The sequence below is a fragment of the Stigmatopora nigra genome, chromosome 2 (assembly GCF_051989575.1).
Source record: "Stigmatopora nigra isolate UIUO_SnigA chromosome 2, RoL_Snig_1.1, whole genome shotgun sequence".
NCBI lineage: Eukaryota > Metazoa > Chordata > Actinopteri > Syngnathiformes > Syngnathidae > Stigmatopora > Stigmatopora nigra.
This window is the reverse complement of record NC_135509.1, coordinates 3,275,385-3,292,578: the sequence shown is the minus strand read 5'-3', so window position 1 is coordinate 3,292,578 and position 17,194 is coordinate 3,275,385. Positions and strand designations below refer to the sequence as shown.

Below are 17,194 nucleotides of genomic sequence, written 5' to 3'. Positions count from 1 at the left end.
GATGGACTTCTTATGATAGAATATTCAGAAAAATGAAGAAAAAGCACTTAAAACTACATCCAATTCAAAAACAATGTGAAGAATATTACAAAGTAACCTTTTTTTAAAAATTGTCTCATTACAAAGTAAAAACACAAGTAGTCACTTTTAACCAGGTCAATTTATTGTCTCCTTTTTCATTTTTTTTTTCAAATTAATATCCGTTTTCTGATTATTAATGACAGATTGTCCTATTGGATTCTTATGAAAGGACACAAAAAACAAAAAAGTTTGTCTAACCCTAAACATGCTAACAAAATAGCATAATGACACTTGGCGTACTCTGTTCACATAACTTAAAAAATATTCATACACAAAACACATGGATAAAAATGTATGATGACCAACTCTGTGTTTTTTATGACCCAACAACAAAAATACAAATGTCATCAATCATTATTTTCCAATATTACTTTTGAAGTTAGTAGTCACATTTAAAATGTGCTCCGAAACAGCACAAATACATGACAAAAACAAAGTTGAAAATATTTCACTCAACTCTCACAAATACCAATTTTTTTTAGATTTTCCAACTTGATAAAACGGCTCAATTGAAAAATGCTGGCTTGATTCTAAATGAATAATTTTGCATAGTGACTCTCAACCGTTGCCATTTAAATAGTCATAATTCTATCATCAGATTAAATCAGATTAACTCTTAGTTATTTTATGCTTGCCACTTAACCCCAGTGTGTTTAAAGGCACAACACAGTGGGAATTTTCCATTACGTGGGGTTAACGTAACGAGGAAAAAAATACACTTTCCTCTTTGCCAGGCGGTCCATTTATCATGAATCTTTGACTGCTACAGCCGTCAGTGTCGGTGAATGAGTTAAAGATTCATCTGACTGTAAAATAAAGGAATCAGTCTTATATGTAAACATTGAAAATGGACTCGGCATACATAAGAGGAATAATAAATCCTCTTTCAATTGCCTTCATGATGCTACAGCCTCAAATCAAAAGGATGTCTGCCATTTTGTAACATTTTTGTCCTGAAAAGACAAAAATAACAAAAATTGGTTGGACTCAAAGAGCAATGTCTAACTTTGAACTGCAAGTCAGTCATTTTGGATGACTTTTCATGCTTTCTCATTGAGGAATCCACCCCAATGTACGCCAATGTGCTTTTTTTTGACTACTTCAAAGATTCTACATCCAAAAGTGGTTATGACCGTCCATCATCTTTGATGATTATGTGGGAAAAGACTGCAGCGCTACATAGGACGATAACAACAGCGTATACCTGCTAACACTCAGCAGATCTCACCACTGTTAGCCGGCTACATCAGTCAATTTGCTGGTTTACTTTAGTTTGCAGTGACTGGCACAAAAGGGAGAAAACTCCGGGGGGTACGTGCATGATGATTCCAACAACAACAAAAATTCACATGCATGCCAGATTTCCCAAAAGTCTGCGCCTCTCAAAAGAGGTCCGTTCCAAGAGGACAGTTTTACTCCGTCTCCTGGATCCCGATGAAGGACCTTGTGGAAACGGGATGCGGGGAGGGAGGTCCATAGAAGAAGAACAAGGAGAAGCTTTTCTCGGAGGAGGTCGCTGCCAGGGAAGGAACCCAACTTCTCTCTTGTCCATCCATGCGTACGTCGGGTGTCATCGTTCTGTAGGAGGAAAGCGAGAGAGATGAGCTGATGTATATTTCTAGTCGTCCACATGCAAATGGGTCACATTTGAATGGAATGCTGTAGTTTGGAATGCAACATGCAATTAGTAGGACGGAAAAATGTGGACATGCTGGTCGAGAACGGAGGCGGACAAAGAACGAGGCGGCTCTTACGAGTCATTTCGACTCGGGCAAGCTCTCTGGGGGCTTCTCCTCCTCTCGGGGCTCGGGCGCCGGCGGGATAGGCGGACCGTTGCCGTCTGGGGTTTGGTCGACCCCGCTAGATGAAGGCTGGTCTATGATTACCGTGTTGCCTGTTTTTGGAAATCAACGTCAGCGACAATATGCTAATGCTAACAATGCGTCTTGAAGACAACAGATGAATATTAAGGAGTATTTTAGGGGAGATGAAAAGTACTTGGAAAAATGCTTCATGTCAGAGTCAGATGGATATTTCACTTCAAGTTTAGGATTGTGAAGTTGTGTTGGCACGCTAAACGGCTACACAATTGGGCAATGTTGGCCATTTTTTGAGACGCTTTGACTGTTTAAATGATTATTTGATGGTAGTTGCTGAATAGTAGGATAGGGGCGCCAACCCAGTGGTCACTATTCACTATAAAGTCAACGTTGCCTCTCACCACTGTTTGCTTCAGTATTGTTCTGTTCATCCTGGTCCTCTGGGTCCACATACTGGTAGTTTTCATCATCCTCGGGGGGTTTGCACTTTCCGCAACAGCAGCAGCAACAGCAGCAACAACAGCAACAGCTGAACAGCGTGCAGCAGACCACCAAAGCCTGTGCACAACTCGGCCTAAGTTTGCCGCTTAGGATTGGAATGACATCCAAGTGGAGGACCTACCTTGAACCACCACTTGGACATAAGAAAGTAGTACTTGACACTCTCCTCTCCGAACTGCTCGGACACGTAGAGACCCAAGGAGCCATACTCGTCGTAGATTTTTCGCTTAGTCTCGTCACTGAGGATGGAGTGGGCGTTATTGATCTCCTTGAACTTCTCTGCCGCTTCTGGGTTGTCCGGGTTCTTGTCCGGGTGGTATTTAAGCGCCAACTTTCTGCCAGGAAGGACCAAAAGAGACTCCATGTTAGGGATGTTCCAATGCTGTATTTTTTTAAATGTAATTTTACTTGAAATCCGATGTTTTTCCAATAATACTCACTTATAATAAATACAAATGATTGATGAAGCTTGTAATTAATCCTATTTTTTTGTCCCTAAGTGAGCCCAACTGCTACATACTCAAGATTTTTTTTTTGTTTACAAATATTATTAGTTTCTAAAGAGACTTAGTAGTCCCATTCAGCGGACATTTTGCCTGGTGGTTTGATTTTGAGCACCATGCTACTGAAAACACGCACAATTACTGCATCGGACTGACCGATACTCCAAAATTTGCCGCGTCAGACATCACGACTTGTCGAGAGGCAACCTGTAGGCTTTCTTGATGTCTTCAGGTGAGGCTCCTTTCTCTAGGCCCAACACCTTGTAGACGCTCTCCCCAGTCGTGGAGGTCTTCCTCAGGGGGCCCGGGACGTGGGCGTTGGCGTTAGGGTCGACCATGGCTCAGCTCCGCTCTAAATGAAATACACTAACAGTCAGTATAAAAAATAATGTGTTTTTACAATGACCACATAGTAACTTTAGTAACTTTTCTACTGTTCTAATGACTTAGATATCCATTCTATTTATGACATTCAATGCAATATGTATAAAAATGTTGTGTGTCGTGAGCTTTATGTTCACAAAGGACAAAAAAGGCATTTCTTAATAAAATAGCCTAAATTTGCAAGGTAGGTGATGAGAAATTAAATTGTCAAATATCAGAAATATTGCAATGATTTGAATTTGTTTGCTTAGGCAGCAGTTTGCTCTCTTAGAATGCTACACTAATTAGAATTATTTTTAGTTCCATTATATACGTTGTAGGGGAAGCTTATCTAATGTAGTCACTGCATGTAAAAACAGACAGACGGACACACACACACACACACACACACACACACACACACACACACACACACACACACACACATGGGTCATTAGGCAAAGAAGATTACATTTTGCTGACCTCTCACATTAGGGGTAGGTGGCTCACAGTCTGGTCAAGAGGAAACAAACACATACACAAGATGGCACATCTTGAAATACATCAACACCATGAATTCTGCTTATCCCCTAAACACAAAAAAATGACATCATTAATCCCGATGTTTAACGGTAAATCCTGGTTTTGCTTTGGCGTTTCTCCTTACTCCCAGAAAGCGTATCAAAGTAATTAAAAACAGGCCAAACGAGAGCTCAAGACGGACGTTGTTTTAATCATTCTAGCCGGACACGCGTCCAGATGGTGGCGCTCATGGCCATATTGTGCACAGACTATTATGTAAGCATAGGCAAAAGGAATAGAGCACTGGTAAGTATTTTGAAGATTTGCAACAATGCAACTATCATTGACTAAAAGAAGTATTTTTTAGAAAACCTTTGAGTACTTCAATCTGTAAATCATTTTAACAAAACAGTTTAAAAAATATATATATCTTGCAAGATTCCTGCCATCCTTCAGGTCAAAATGGAAGGAATGAGTTAACATGTTGAGACTACTGTGCAACTCTTGTGATGCTGATGCTGATGATTGACAGGTAAAAGGGGCGGGGCAACCGGCGAGGTTGCATTCAGGGCTAAATGCTGTATTGTGAGAAAGCGCTTCATTATCATTTAACTCGTTGTGATTAAAACTCTTCTTTTTCAGCTCATGTAAATGAATTTAGGCTTTTCTGACTATATGCTTTGCCCAAGTGACGCCGCGTGATTGTCGCCCGTGTCCTTGCCTGGCTAGACCTAATCCTCCGGCTAATGTTAATCTCCCGGCACGTTGACAATTAACTACTTTCTATGATTCCACCCGACAACAAATAACTGTCATTGAGAGATTTAATGTCTAGAGTAAAACACAGAAGATAAGATAAAAATGGACGTCCCGGGACGTTCAAAGATGAACTATAGTATGGTTACAGCTATTTCAAGTACCGCCAAACCGCGTTGGAATTTTGTGCTATTACACATTTACCCATTTTCCATCTGTTGTTAAGCCTTAAGAAATTCTACTAAAATGTTTAGAACCCTCAATTACTACTGGATCTTGAATTCTGATGTATTGAATTTATAAGTCTTACCATGATTTTCTTTTGTTTTCCTCTATATATTCAAATGTGTACATGGATGCTGCACGCAAATGCAACCACAGGTTGATCAACAATACCTGACATCTTAAAAAATCATCTTCACTTTGTGCATAAAAAAATCTAAATCGAGCACAAAGTGTCAGATTTTCCCGATGAAATAGGCCCTCCCGAGGCTGCTTAGCATCGTGCTAACTAGGGTGTGTTACCTGATGCTATCTGGATCATCTGGTTTATTGTCCGGATCCCGAGTCATGAGCTCGGTACCGCGTAGGGAAGGTCAGCCGGGGCGAGTTTTCATGTGGCGGCAGCACTAACCGAACCCAGCCGAACCGCACCGGTCTAACCACAGCCCCCTCTCAAGCTCTTTCCAGGGAATGACGTTATACCACCGTCGTGACGCGTTCAAGTCAAACGGAAATACTATAACTTCCAAGTGTCAGATTCAACAATACCAACACAACAATCTCCAAGGTATTATTGTCTTTTAATCAATTTTTCCACAGTACAAAAAATATCCAATACCTATGTGACAAGATATATTTACCATCTAAAATGACACCTGGAGTACATGATAGGGTAATGCAGCACATTTAAACTAGATGAGGTATATGGCATAAAGGGAGAAAAAGCAGGTTTTTGGCACGTATATTCTTAAATGCTGTTGCTCAAAACAGCATTCTTTCCCCTGAGGGTTTCCTTGTAAAAGAAAAACTGCTCTGATGTAAATTATCGTCCCAACACAGTTGCCAGCAGTGCCATTCGGATATACATGCCGTTTTCAACCTGGCGGAAGTAAGCGGCCCTGGGGTCAGTGTCCACTTCCGCACTGAAAGTACAAAAGAATCCCAAAAGGTCAGTGGGATAATAAATTGTAAAGCCATTTAATAGTATAATCATCCAACCTGATTTCATTGACTCTGGGCATCGGATGCATGACGACCATCTTTTTCTTGGCTCCGGTCATGATGTGAGGGCTGAGGATGAACTGTCCAAAACACTGCAACCAAGACAGAAATTGAACTTTAAATGTGTATTTTTTTTGTTTAAATGAGCTAAGAGTTTAAAAATCATCTTACAGCCTTGTACTCTGCATCGGATGCAAAGCGCTCCTTCTGGATTCTGGTCATGTAGAGGACGTCAGTGTCGGGTAGTGCTTCCTCAATACTGTCAAATTCCTCCTGTAAAAACATGATTGAATTCACTATCAGTTTAGTGCAGACTTTACCATCAACAACTGACTAGTGAATGTTAATCAGATATAACTTAGTGACAGTTTTATAATGACAACATTACTGTTTAAAAGCTCATACAAAGAAGAGTGAAAACTTTTTGAAATGGATTTCTTTTTAAAGTTCCTCTTAATGCAGTGACATAACAGTAAAGAATGATTTTTGTTGTTGTTGCCCAAACCAACCTGTTTTATGCCCTTGGAAGCCACAAAATTGATGATCTCAGCTGGCATGTGGAGGTTCTTGGGGGCCACATAGCGCAGTGTTATGCGGTACTGAGTCAGCAATTTGGCCAACGAGTGGACAGTTCGGCCGTGCTTCAGGTCGCCAACCATGGTGATCTGGTTCAAAAGGTCAAACATTTAAAAGTCATTCCCTCAAGACCCACCGGACAGCGAACCTCACCGTCATGCCATTGACGGTCCCGAGCTCCTCGCGAATGGTGAAGACGTCCAAAAGGGCCTGAGTGGGATGCTCGCCAACTCCGTCACCTGCGTTGATTATGGGCTTGCGGCAGTGGCGAGACACTCCCTGCACAAGAGCATAGGAGTACAAATTAAAAAAAAAAATACTTTGAGTCGAGTGGGATTTTAAGAATATGGGCGCACCTCTACAGCGCCAGGTTTGGGGTGTCGCAGCACTATCACGTCAGCGTAGCCGCTCATGGTTTGTACAGTGTCGGACAGGGACTCGCCCTTTTGCGTGGATGAGGTGGATTCCGAGAAGTGGACCACGGAGCCGCCAAGACGTTGCATGGCTACCGCAAAGGAGCTGCTGGTGCGGGTGCTCACTTCGTAGAAAATGGATGCCATCACTTTGCCCTGTGGAGGCAATTGTAATTAATGAGAGCATATTTCATGCCTGAATTTTTTGTGGTAAGGCCAATGCTTAAATAAATGTGATGACTTCACTATGTCTTGACAAGTTATGGTTAGAAAACATTGTGAATGGTTGACTATTTCTTTATCTAATCTTAATTTAACTTAGGACTTACTTTGAGAATGTCCAAACTGACTTCCTTCTTAACCATTAACCGTAATGTGTGTGCAACGTTGAACAGGTGAGACATCTGAAACAAGACAAAAAAATAAAATAAAAAATTAATGTTATTTCAGTACATTTAAAGGCTGGCAGCTATTGATGGAGTTGATCATGCAATATAAATATCCAACCTGCTCTTTGCTGAATTGCTTGACAGACAGGACATGCTGGCCCACTAAGGGCTGCAGCAGAGGGGATACTTGAGGGTGGGCTTGCTGTACCATAGGCATCTGCCCTGGCATGGCTTGGGGTGACAGGAGCCTGGACAGTGGAGGCGGGTGGCTGTAACTTTCGCCCATGCCCGAGGGTGGCAATGTCACAATCTCTGTGTTTGAGGGAAAAAATGAGGAATCCCTAAAACAGACTTCCCTCATTTACCCTTTTTCCCCTACCTGGCGGCTGTCCCGGGTCCGACGAGCGATGAACCCGAGCGGGTTGTAGGTAGCGACCATCTCCGGCTGAACGGCGGGGACTGGCGGCCCGGGCGCGCAATAGACCATCTCGAGGAGGAGTCGGGCGAGGACGCTCGGGGGTCTGATGAATAAAAGTTATAACCACTTCAATGTTCGTCTGTTTTGTTAAGACTGGATTTGAACTTCTTACCATTGGGCTTTCGGGCGTAGGGATGGGAGCCACGGGCCATGTCCTCACATCTTCACCATAACCTGGAGGCACTAAAACCTGAACACAAAGAAAATAAGGACATTCATTTAAGTTTGAGGAGCAATAATATAAAGCCAACAACAATATACATCCCATTTCTGTAAAATTTTACCTGCCCATCGATGTAGGCCACCTCTCCTCGCAGGACCACTCGGCGAACTTTGCCTTTCACTTTTATGCCTTCGAATGGCGTCCACTTAGACTTAGTGAACTGCATGGCTGATGGAATCACCCACTCCTGCTCCAAGTCCACCTAGAAGAAAACACATGGGAAAACCAACTTGTCAAAAATAAGATTCAGTATTTATTCAAGGATCTTCAGTGAAAAATTAACCTCCACGTAGGTGTTGTCCTGCACAGGTAGGTTGAAGATGCGGCGCGGGTTGTCGTAAAGACGTCGGATGATGTCATCTAAAGTCAGGCGGCCTTCGCTAACGGCAGTGAGTAGAAGTGGCAGAAGGGTCTCCAGACCGGGGTAGCCTGGGGGAGGATTGTCGCTGTCCTTCTCTTCCACAGTGTGAGGAGCTACAAAAAAAAAAAAATCAGAAAAATGCCACTCTTTTCTTTTGCTTCTTGGAGGCGATGCCACTACTAACCATGGTCTGTGGCAAAGCAGTCAATGATGTCCATATTTTCCCACAGCGCCTCCATGTCCTCCCGCGAGCCCAACATGGGTCGCACTTGTGCTCGCTTGTTGCCCATCTCGACCAGGTTTTCTTCGTTCAGGAATAAATGATGGGGCGCCACCTCACATGTCACCTGGATGCCCCTTTGCTTGGCGGCCCGGATAATCACAATCTGAAAGTGGAGGAGGGAGGGCGGCTCATTATCATGAGTAGTACTCCTGAGTCTACTGTGTGAAAGAATAGTGTCTTCATACCTCTTCCTTTTTGGCCACATGGCAGATGTGCACTGGCCGCTGGTATAGTTGAGCTACCATCAAGACGGCAGCCACTGTCTGCTTCTCAGCATGGACCACGATGGGGAGATGTTTGGGCCATTTCTCAAAGTGCTTCAAAGAGAAGAAACTTACAAAAGGCGAAGTCAACAAACATTGCTAGCTGGTAAAGAACCCATACCTCCATCCACAAGGAAACATTGTCCATCTTGAGAGTAGAATAGGTGTCATTCAGGTACATCTTCAGGCCATTAGCCTGACTGGCCAAAGAAGGCAGGATGCCCGCGTTTTCCGATCCGGCGCCCAGGTAGAGGGAGTAGTCGCAACGGCAGCCAGCTTTGGCCAGCTGTGACGTTAAGTGAAGCCAGTGAGTCGTAACATGGGATGCAAAAGCAAGACTTTTGTGCTGAAAATCACCTTCTGTACGAGCGCCAGAGAGGCAGCATCGGTGATGGCTGGAGCGGTGTTGGGCATGGCGCACACCATGGTCACGCCGCCTGCCAGGGCAGCCGCAGTGCCTGAAGAAAAGTCCTCCTTGTGTGTGCCGCCAGGTTCCCGCAAGTGGACATGGACGTCGATAAGACCTGGAAGCCCAGACAAGCATTTTAAACTCATCCTGTATTTTTCTGGAAGTTAGACATACAAATTACTTAAGCCAAACTTAGACACTCACCAGGGAGGCGGACCAGTGTCTGTGACGTTATGCTGTCAATGTGAGTCTTCACCGCTGGACTTGGACCAATCCGAAGAAGCGCCTGGCAACAAGAGTTTCAATCACCAGATTTAAACTTAGACCAAGAAATATGACAAGGTGTACAAAGTTCTTAGCTTCACTGTAACTCTTTAACTGTAACTCAGGAAAGAGTTGTGTACTATCTACATACCTGAACAAAGAGTTTAGTACACTTGATGTCGATAATGAGCGGCACCGAGTAGTCGATAGCCATACGGCGAGTGCGGTAACCCTTGGTGACGAAAGAGGACAGGCGGCGTCCACCACTGTTTCTCATGGAAAGGTTGATCACCAGGTCAAAGTGGTTCTCCTCCAGGTAGTTCATGATGCTACGCTGTTTTTCCTTAGTAGGACATGCGCTGTCTTCCTCCTCAAATGGCCAGTCCACTGCCTTCACCTGCCCAAAGAAAAATACAAGTAAGAGCACTGGTAGAATTGAGAGTTCTGGTGCATCAACTTGCCTTGACACCATGTTCAGTGTAGAAATCAGCAGTCCCCAGACTTGCATACAGATCGTAACCGAGTGACTCCAGGGCCTGTACTGTGGGCAGCAGCTCACTCTTGTTCTAAAAACCCAGAACAAAATATATCATCCCATCCAGTTAACGGTATGTATGTATTCAAGATGACAAGTTCGGTGATGACCTTACCTTATAGCTGCCAATGGAGAGAAGAATGTTCTTCTTGGGAATCTTGAAGCCAGTGGAAATCATGGCTTTGATATAAGCCTCGTAGCGGTTTTCACCAAAACAAGCCACCTCTCCCGTACTGGTCATTTCCACACTGAGAACTACATCAGCGCCCGCCAGCCGCGAAAAGGAAAACTGAGGAACCTGAGAGCAACGCAAACAGTCAATGTCGCCTGAGGAAGCAAGGGGAAACGGTAGGAAAGGGGTACTTACCTTAACACCCACAATGCCCATGCCTCTCATTAGACCAACGGGCTCCACATCCTCGCCCATTATGATCTGTGTGGCCAGCGCCACGAGGTCCACACCCAGAGTTTTTGACACAAAGGGGAAGGAACGGGAGACCCGAACATTGCATTCAATCACCTTCAACTGATCATCCTGGAAATAGAAGGACAATCCATAATAGTGTCACAACATTTAAGCCCAGCCCTATTATTCATCAGGGATGAACTGCAACTGAGTACCTTAGCAATTAATTGCAGGTTAAAAGGGCCAGTGACTTGCAGTTCTTGCCCAATGGCGTGGACGATCATCTTGATCCTCTCAATGGTCTTCTGGTTGAGATCCTGAGGGGGCGTCACGAGTGTGGCGTCGCCAGAGTGCACGCCGGCGTTCTCGACATGCTCGGACACGGCGAAAGCCATCACCACCCCGTCGCGGGCCACTGCGTCTACATCTATTTCCTATTGGAAACTGTTATTTCAGAGACGGAGTTCTGTAATGCCCTTCTCTCTCTTTTTTAGTCTCACCTTGGCCTCCTGTATGAACTTGGAGATGACCACTGGATACTCCTTGGAGACAGCCACGGCATTGCTCAAGTAAGTCTCCATGTCGTCATCACTGTAAGCCACGTTCATGGCGGCACCGCTCAGCACATAGGATGGGCGGACCACGCATGGGTAGCCCACTGTCTCACAAAACCTGATAGCTGACTGCAGGGCATGGCACAAATGTTTAAGGCTAAACTTTCCATTCGCAAAGCAAAACGTTGTATTATTACCTCGGTATCAGAGAGTTCTTTCCACTGTGGCTGGCTGATGCCAATGGTGTCCAGCATTCTGGAGAACTTGAACCTGTTCTCTGCCGAATCGATAAATTCTGGCGAAGTTCCAAGGATGCGGCACTGCTGGCGGTGCAGAGACATGGCGATGTTGTTGGGTAGTTGGCCTCCCATGGAAAGGATCACGCCCTCTGGGTTCTCCATTTCGTAGATATCCATCACCACCTGGAATCTCAGACAGTTTTTCCATGAGCTTTTTTGAAGCAAGTCTCTTTCAACTACAAAATGTACGCACCTCAAAGGAGATTTCATCAAAGTAGAGGCGGTTGCACATGTCGTAGTCCGTGCTGACAGTCTCAGGGTTGTAGTTCACCATTATGGTCTTGTAGCCCATCTTCACCAAGAGAAGAAATGGACAGATTACTCAGACGTCCATCATGAATGAGCGAGCAGGTCGGCGAGGTTTCGGAGGCATACCTTCCGGAGCTCGGTGATGCAGCCTACCGCGCACCAGTCAAACTCCACACTACTGCCAATGCGGTAGACACCCGAGCCAATCACCATAACGTGCTGGTCGCTAAAGCTCAGGTCGTGCTCTGCGCCATTGTAGGTGAGGTAGAGGTAGTTGGTGAAAGCCGGCCACTCCGCCGCCACGGTATCGATCTGCTTGACGACGGGGAGGATGGACCAATCTTGGCGTAGCTTCCTCACTGCTAACTCGGTGCTGAAGACGGGAAGAACGAAGACATCAGTATAAACTATTTTCAAACTTATTTTTAAATTTGTCCCACCTTTGTACAGCCAGTGCGATTTGCTTGTCAGAAAAGCCCAGCTGCTTGGCCTTGCGCATCACTTCAAGAGGCATGAGGCTCTCATCCTGTGTTCCCAATCCCAGAATAGGATTAACAACCTCGGTTTTGGTAAAGTTAGGTAGTCTAGTAATATAGTCAAGGTTCTGCTTGTGTCGAACATCATACCTGGTTGTACATCTCTAGCAGTCGCTCGTGGTCAGCAATGTTCTTCATCTTATACAGGAACCAGCGGTCAATCTTTGTCAAGTCATATAGTTGGTCCACAGTGTAGCCAGCACGGAATGCGGAGGCCAGAACGAAGATGCGCTTGTCGGTAGGCGTTTGAAGCTCCTGTGAGCAGAGGGTGTTACTGGGAATGTGTCAAACACTGGAAACTCAACAAACCAGCTTTTAAATTAGATTTCTGTCCTGAGTGTAGTTCCCCTTTGTAATTTTGGGGTATTCTGTCAATGAGCTGCCCACCTGTTCAGAAACAGGCTTGATAGTGTGGTCAAACCCAACGCAGTTCTCTTCCACCATCCTCAAAGCCTTCTGGAAGGCCTCCTCGAAACTGCGGCCAATAGCCATTACCTCACCTGGAGACATCAGCCAACATTTTTTTATCTTCTCCCCCTTCCATTATCTATACTCTTGAAATCCATGCTCTCTTACCGACACTCTTCATGGAGCTTCCGATTTTAGTGGAGACCCTCAAGAACTTGCTCAGATCCCAGCGGGGCACCTTCACCACACAATAGTCCAGACTGGGCTCGAAATTGGCCGTGGTTGAGTTTGTGACAGAATTCCTGCAACAAAAAAAAAAACAAACCTGATCGAACTGACCCAATGTGGGGAAAATGAGGCGTTCTCATTAACCTGAGTTGCGGTAGTGGGATCCCCAGGCCCAGTTTGGCCGCCACGTATGCCAGTGGGTAACCTGTGGCCTTGCTTGCCAGGGCAGAGCTGCGGGACAAGCGAGCGTTCACCTCTATGATGTAGTACTGAAAAATACAAAAAGACACAGGTGGAAGTAGAATGACCTTTCAAGTGGTCTACACCATTTGTGAGTCTTACCTGGTCCGATTCAGGATTGAGCGCATACTGGATGTTGCATTCTCCCACAATCCCCAGGTGGCGGATGACTTTGATGGCAGTATTCCTCAGCATGTTGTACTCATGGTCATTTAGCGTCTGACTGGGTGCCACCACAATAGACTCCCCAGTGTGGATGCCCAATGGGTCAATGTTCTCCATGTTACATACCTGAACAGAACACAAGTAGTGGTTATTTCAAAACTCAACCTGAAACAGTGCCAAGTGACATGGAGCTCACCGTGATGCAGTTGTCATAGGCATCGCGCACCACCTCGTACTCTATTTCCTTCCAACCCTTCAATGACTTGTCCACCAGCACTTGCGAGGTGTGTGCAAAAGCCGCCGTGACCAGGGAGATCAGTTCTTCGCGGTTGTTGGCGAAACCAGACCCGAGGCCACCCAGAGCGAAGGCCGAGCGCACCATCACGGGGTAGCCCAGGCGTTCTGCAGCACCCACCGCCTGGAGGTCCCACAAGTAGTCAGTGGTCAACATTCAGCAGGTTTCTCCCGACCTACACTTTCTCCGTTCACCTGCTCTACAGATAAAGCCGCCTCGCTGGGCGCCACGTGCTCATTGATCTCCTCCATCTTCTCCACAAAGACTTTCCTGTCCTCAGTCATCTCTATGGAGGCCACTGGTGTACCTAGAACCTTCACATTGTATTTCTCCAGCACACCCAACTTGGTCAGTTCCACGCCGCAGTTTAGCGCCGTCTGTCCACCAAACGTCAGCAGGACGCCATCTGGTCGCTCGTTTTTGATGACCTTGGAGTCAAGGAGTCTGTCAGTGCGCTACCCACAAACCAGAAGATCCTAAAAGATGGCCTGTCTTCAAAGACATACCTGAGTGACATACACTGGCGTGATTGGCAGAAAGTAAACCTTGTCTGCCAGTCGCTTGGAGGTCTGCACTGTAGCAATGTTGGGGTTGATCAGCACTGTCTGGATGTTCTCCTCCTTCAGAGCCTTAATAGCCTAAAAGAAAAAAAGGGGAACCATTAGAATATTTTTGACTGTCAATCATCTTTAAAGAAGAGTAGTAGGTGAGGTTTTTGAGGAACGAGAATGACCAACCTGAGAGCCAGAGTAGTCAAACTCGCCAGCCTGGCCAATGGAAAGTCCTCCTGAGCCCAGGATGAGAACCTTCTTCGGTCGGGAAACGTCTTCAGGCTTGGGAGAATCCGGGTAGGTGAGATGATCCATCAGACGCTGCTTCACTGCGGAAACGTGATCATCACGTGTCACAATAGTGTTCAATGATTTTGCTTGATAAGGCCTTCAACAGATTACCAGATTTGCCAGCATTGCCCTCCTTGTGGTCTTTAACGGTGTCCAGATACACATCGAACAAACCAACCAGATCTGTCGGGCCGGCTTTATGCTCGGGATGGAATTGGACACTAGGATGGAAAAATTATTATTATTATTATCCAAGCTAGGAGTGAGTGTAGGTAGGGCTGTACCTGAAGAGTGCCTGTGTGTTGTGCACTATGCCCTCATTGGTGTGGTCGTTGGCGTTGGTGAAAAGAACCTCCCAGTCGCTAGGCAAAGTGTCAGGGTCCACCGCAAAGCCGTGGTTCTGACTGGTGATGAAGCAACGGCCGGTGCCCGTGTGGAGGCAGGGCTGGTTGTGCCCACGGTTACCATACCTAGCAACATAACAAAAAACATCTCAATCAAATCAACAATATGCATATAAATGGGGAAAACACAGACAATGCATTTTATGCTATAAATATTTTCAGACTCTTGTTAAATGGTGATCTGAGTCGAAGTGTTTGGTTTGGATACACTTTCCAAGTTGTCATACCACGTTGGTTCAAGTAACCTTGGAAAAAAAAACAGCTGTCGCTTTTTCGAGCCTTTGGTCTGTTTTTAATCAAAAACATGGAGGCTGAGAACGGAAACAAGTTCCATTTCACATGAGAAGCCAAAGAAGTAGGTCCCTTAAATCCAACCTAGGAAATAGTTACATGACCTGACCCCACAAGGTCTTTGACCTGTAAAGTCTGGATATAACCAAAAATAAATCTTCAAATTTGACAACACAAATATTTCGGATTTACTTTGCATATGAGATTGAACCGAGTTACTGACTTCATCTTGTAGGTCTTTGCTCCAATAGCCAAGGAGAGCAGCTGATGTCCCAGGCATATCCCGAAAACTGGTTTTGGGCGATCCACGCCCACCACTTTCCGCACGTTGTCAATCGTAGCCTGACATTGCAGTGGATCACCGGGGCCATTGCTAATGAACAAACCATCAAAATCTGAAGGGAGCAAAAAAAAATCAAATAAGTAAACAGTATCTTAATAAACAGCCTTAATTTGAATTTAATATCCACCTGCACTGTCCAATGGGTGGTCCCAGGGTACCACAGTGACGCGGGCCCCTCGTTCGGCCAGGCAGCGAATTTGGTGGTATTTGATGCCGCAGTCCACCACGGTGATCCGCACATTGCCGCTGGGGTTGAATATCTGTGGTGTCTGTAGAAACACAAAAAAGCGTGAATGGCTCAGCAAAAAAAGATGGTTTGGAGATAGAACTTTTTTTTTAGATAACTACCCCTATGGACACATCCTGGACCAGGTTCATCTTGTTAGGATTCTCAAAAGGAAAGGCCTCCTCGGGGGTTCCCTCCAGAAGCAGCTTCCCTAACATGGTACCTTTCTCACGGATCTTTTTGGTCAGCAAACGGGTATCTATGCCTAAATCAAAATGCAAACAGCTCAGAACATATAATCTAATATATATTTTTAACTGTGTTTTCCTGCCTTGTAGTCCAGGAACTCCTTGTTCCTTAAGCCACTGGTCCAAGGACTTGACTGAGCTCCAGTGACTTGGATTCTCCGATAGCTCCCCGATGATGAGAGCGGCGGCATGGATATTGGAAGACTCAAACCACTGGGAGGTAAGATCATTTGGAATTATTGTAAAAATTTAACAGGCATTTGATTAAAATGAAAATAATAAAAAGTGTAGCATCATCTTGGAGAACCTTGCTTAGTCCAAAAGCTCCATCTTGGGATGATGGCACGCCATAGTTGCCCACCAGCGGGTAGGTGAGGGTAATCAGCTGGCAGCGATAGGAGGGGTCGGTTAAGGCTTCGGGGTAGCCCACCATGCCTGTTTGGAACACTATGGGGGAAAAATCATCAATCATATTACCAAAGGGAAGAATAACATTTAAATTCAGCTTTTACAGTTTTCCACACTACGTACCCACATTCACAATTGCAGATGTTTCTCAACCATTCATTTTAAGTAGTAAAAACAATTGCATTAAGTTCTACTCTTCTTATGGCTTCAACGTGTTGCCACTAGTAAACACATCAGCTGCCATAGACGGCAATAGACGTCCAACCCATCTGGACTGGGAGGAGCTAGTAGCCACAACATATTTGCCGAGTTAGTTAAAAAGCACAAATTACAAAGGGACGCGTTGGGTCTTGAATTTTAGTCAACAGACAGGTTCCTCTGGATCGACTTTTATTGCATTTTGGTTAACAACATGGCGAATGCCCAAAGGGATGACAGCATGCGTTTTGGAAGGGAATGAAAAGCCAGATCTCACTTACCAACTTCCCCACTAACGGACACGTTAGCCCCGAAAAGGGTGCCCGTAAAACGCGTCCCATCCTCCAAGATCAGGGTCGCCTTTGTGTCGGTGCTCTTCCCGGACATCTTGCTTCAACTTCGTGGTGCTGTGCTACTTGCTGGTTGAACAAGATCTGGGGTCTTTTCCACGTGAAACTCGGGGATCGGGAAAAAAATGAGCCAAAAGAGCAATAGATGAGTCTCCTTTGGTGAAGGTTACTTGGAAACTGGAGAATGTCTGATGGGAGACGGCGATCGGTTTGAGTTTTCCCGGTTTATGGGTGGATGCCGATGGTCCCAAAAAGTCCCACGTGTGCGGGGCAGGTTAACTCGGCTTCGAACCCCCCACGTCAAGCTGGAATGAAAATTTCCGGTAAAGAGTGTCCACATATCATTAAAAAAATCACCCTCTTTCATTCGTCAAACATAGATCAGGAGGGAAAGACATTCTACTTATTGATTACATTTCGTATTCATGAATTTAGTTTGCAGTATTTTAATAAATAGCCTACAGTTCACGTTTTATTTTACAACCTAGGGAATTTATCTACTTCCCTTACAATATGCGCTTGACAGGCATCATCGTGTGC

At 45.2% G+C, this 17,194-nt stretch overlaps 2 protein-coding genes across 6 annotated transcripts; both read right to left on the bottom strand.

Moving 5' to 3' along the window:
* Positions 1-141: 141 nt before the first annotated feature.
* dnajc5ga (DnaJ (Hsp40) homolog, subfamily C, member 5 gamma a) lies at positions 142-5,258 on the bottom strand. Of its 4 annotated transcripts, none has more exons than XM_077709834.1 (7): positions 5,072-5,258; positions 3,752-3,858; positions 3,113-3,257; positions 2,524-2,737; positions 2,303-2,459; positions 1,836-1,975; positions 142-1,659 (listed from the first exon to the last, which is right to left on the bottom strand). In XM_077709834.1, the coding sequence occupies exons 3-6, from the start codon at positions 3,241-3,243 to the stop codon at positions 1,839-1,841; spliced, it is 639 nt and encodes a 212-aa protein (XP_077565960.1). In that variant the 5' UTR covers positions 3,244-3,257; positions 3,752-3,858; positions 5,072-5,258; the 3' UTR covers positions 142-1,659; positions 1,836-1,838. The 4 variants fall into 4 exon arrangements, with proteins under 4 accessions (XP_077565960.1, XP_077565951.1, XP_077565977.1 ...); XM_077709825.1 differs by having other exon boundaries at positions 3,752-3,781; XM_077709851.1 differs by lacking the exon at positions 1,836-1,975 and having other exon boundaries at positions 3,752-3,781.
* A 72-nt stretch (positions 5,259-5,330) lies between these two features.
* Positions 5,331-17,088, bottom strand: cad (carbamoyl-phosphate synthetase 2, aspartate transcarbamylase, and dihydroorotase). 2 transcript variants are annotated; one of them, XM_077709776.1, is made up of 44 exons: positions 16,586-17,088; positions 16,006-16,145; positions 15,782-15,911; positions 15,573-15,715; positions 15,352-15,493; positions 15,105-15,276; positions 14,471-14,656; positions 14,298-14,407; positions 14,082-14,224; positions 13,851-13,982; positions 13,539-13,772; positions 13,246-13,467; positions 12,987-13,175; positions 12,789-12,913; positions 12,585-12,718; positions 12,396-12,508; positions 12,099-12,263; positions 11,913-11,998; positions 11,599-11,845; positions 11,417-11,515; positions 11,122-11,346; positions 10,871-11,053; positions 10,586-10,804; positions 10,332-10,499; positions 10,080-10,262; positions 9,891-9,995; positions 9,581-9,826; positions 9,370-9,451; positions 9,114-9,280; positions 8,878-9,042; positions 8,679-8,810; positions 8,395-8,596; positions 8,133-8,323; positions 7,911-8,051; positions 7,739-7,816; positions 7,528-7,669; positions 7,267-7,460; positions 7,089-7,163; positions 6,703-6,915; positions 6,500-6,625; positions 6,280-6,435; positions 5,942-6,043; positions 5,768-5,862; positions 5,331-5,691 (listed from the first exon to the last, which is right to left on the bottom strand). In XM_077709776.1, the coding sequence occupies exons 1-44, from the start codon at positions 16,689-16,691 to the stop codon at positions 5,592-5,594; spliced, it is 6,708 nt and encodes a 2,235-aa protein (XP_077565902.1). In that variant the 5' UTR covers positions 16,692-17,088; the 3' UTR covers positions 5,331-5,591. The 2 variants fall into 2 exon arrangements, with proteins under 2 accessions (XP_077565902.1, XP_077565893.1); XM_077709767.1 differs by having other exon boundaries at positions 7,528-7,816.
* Positions 17,089-17,194: the final 106 nt, after the last annotated feature.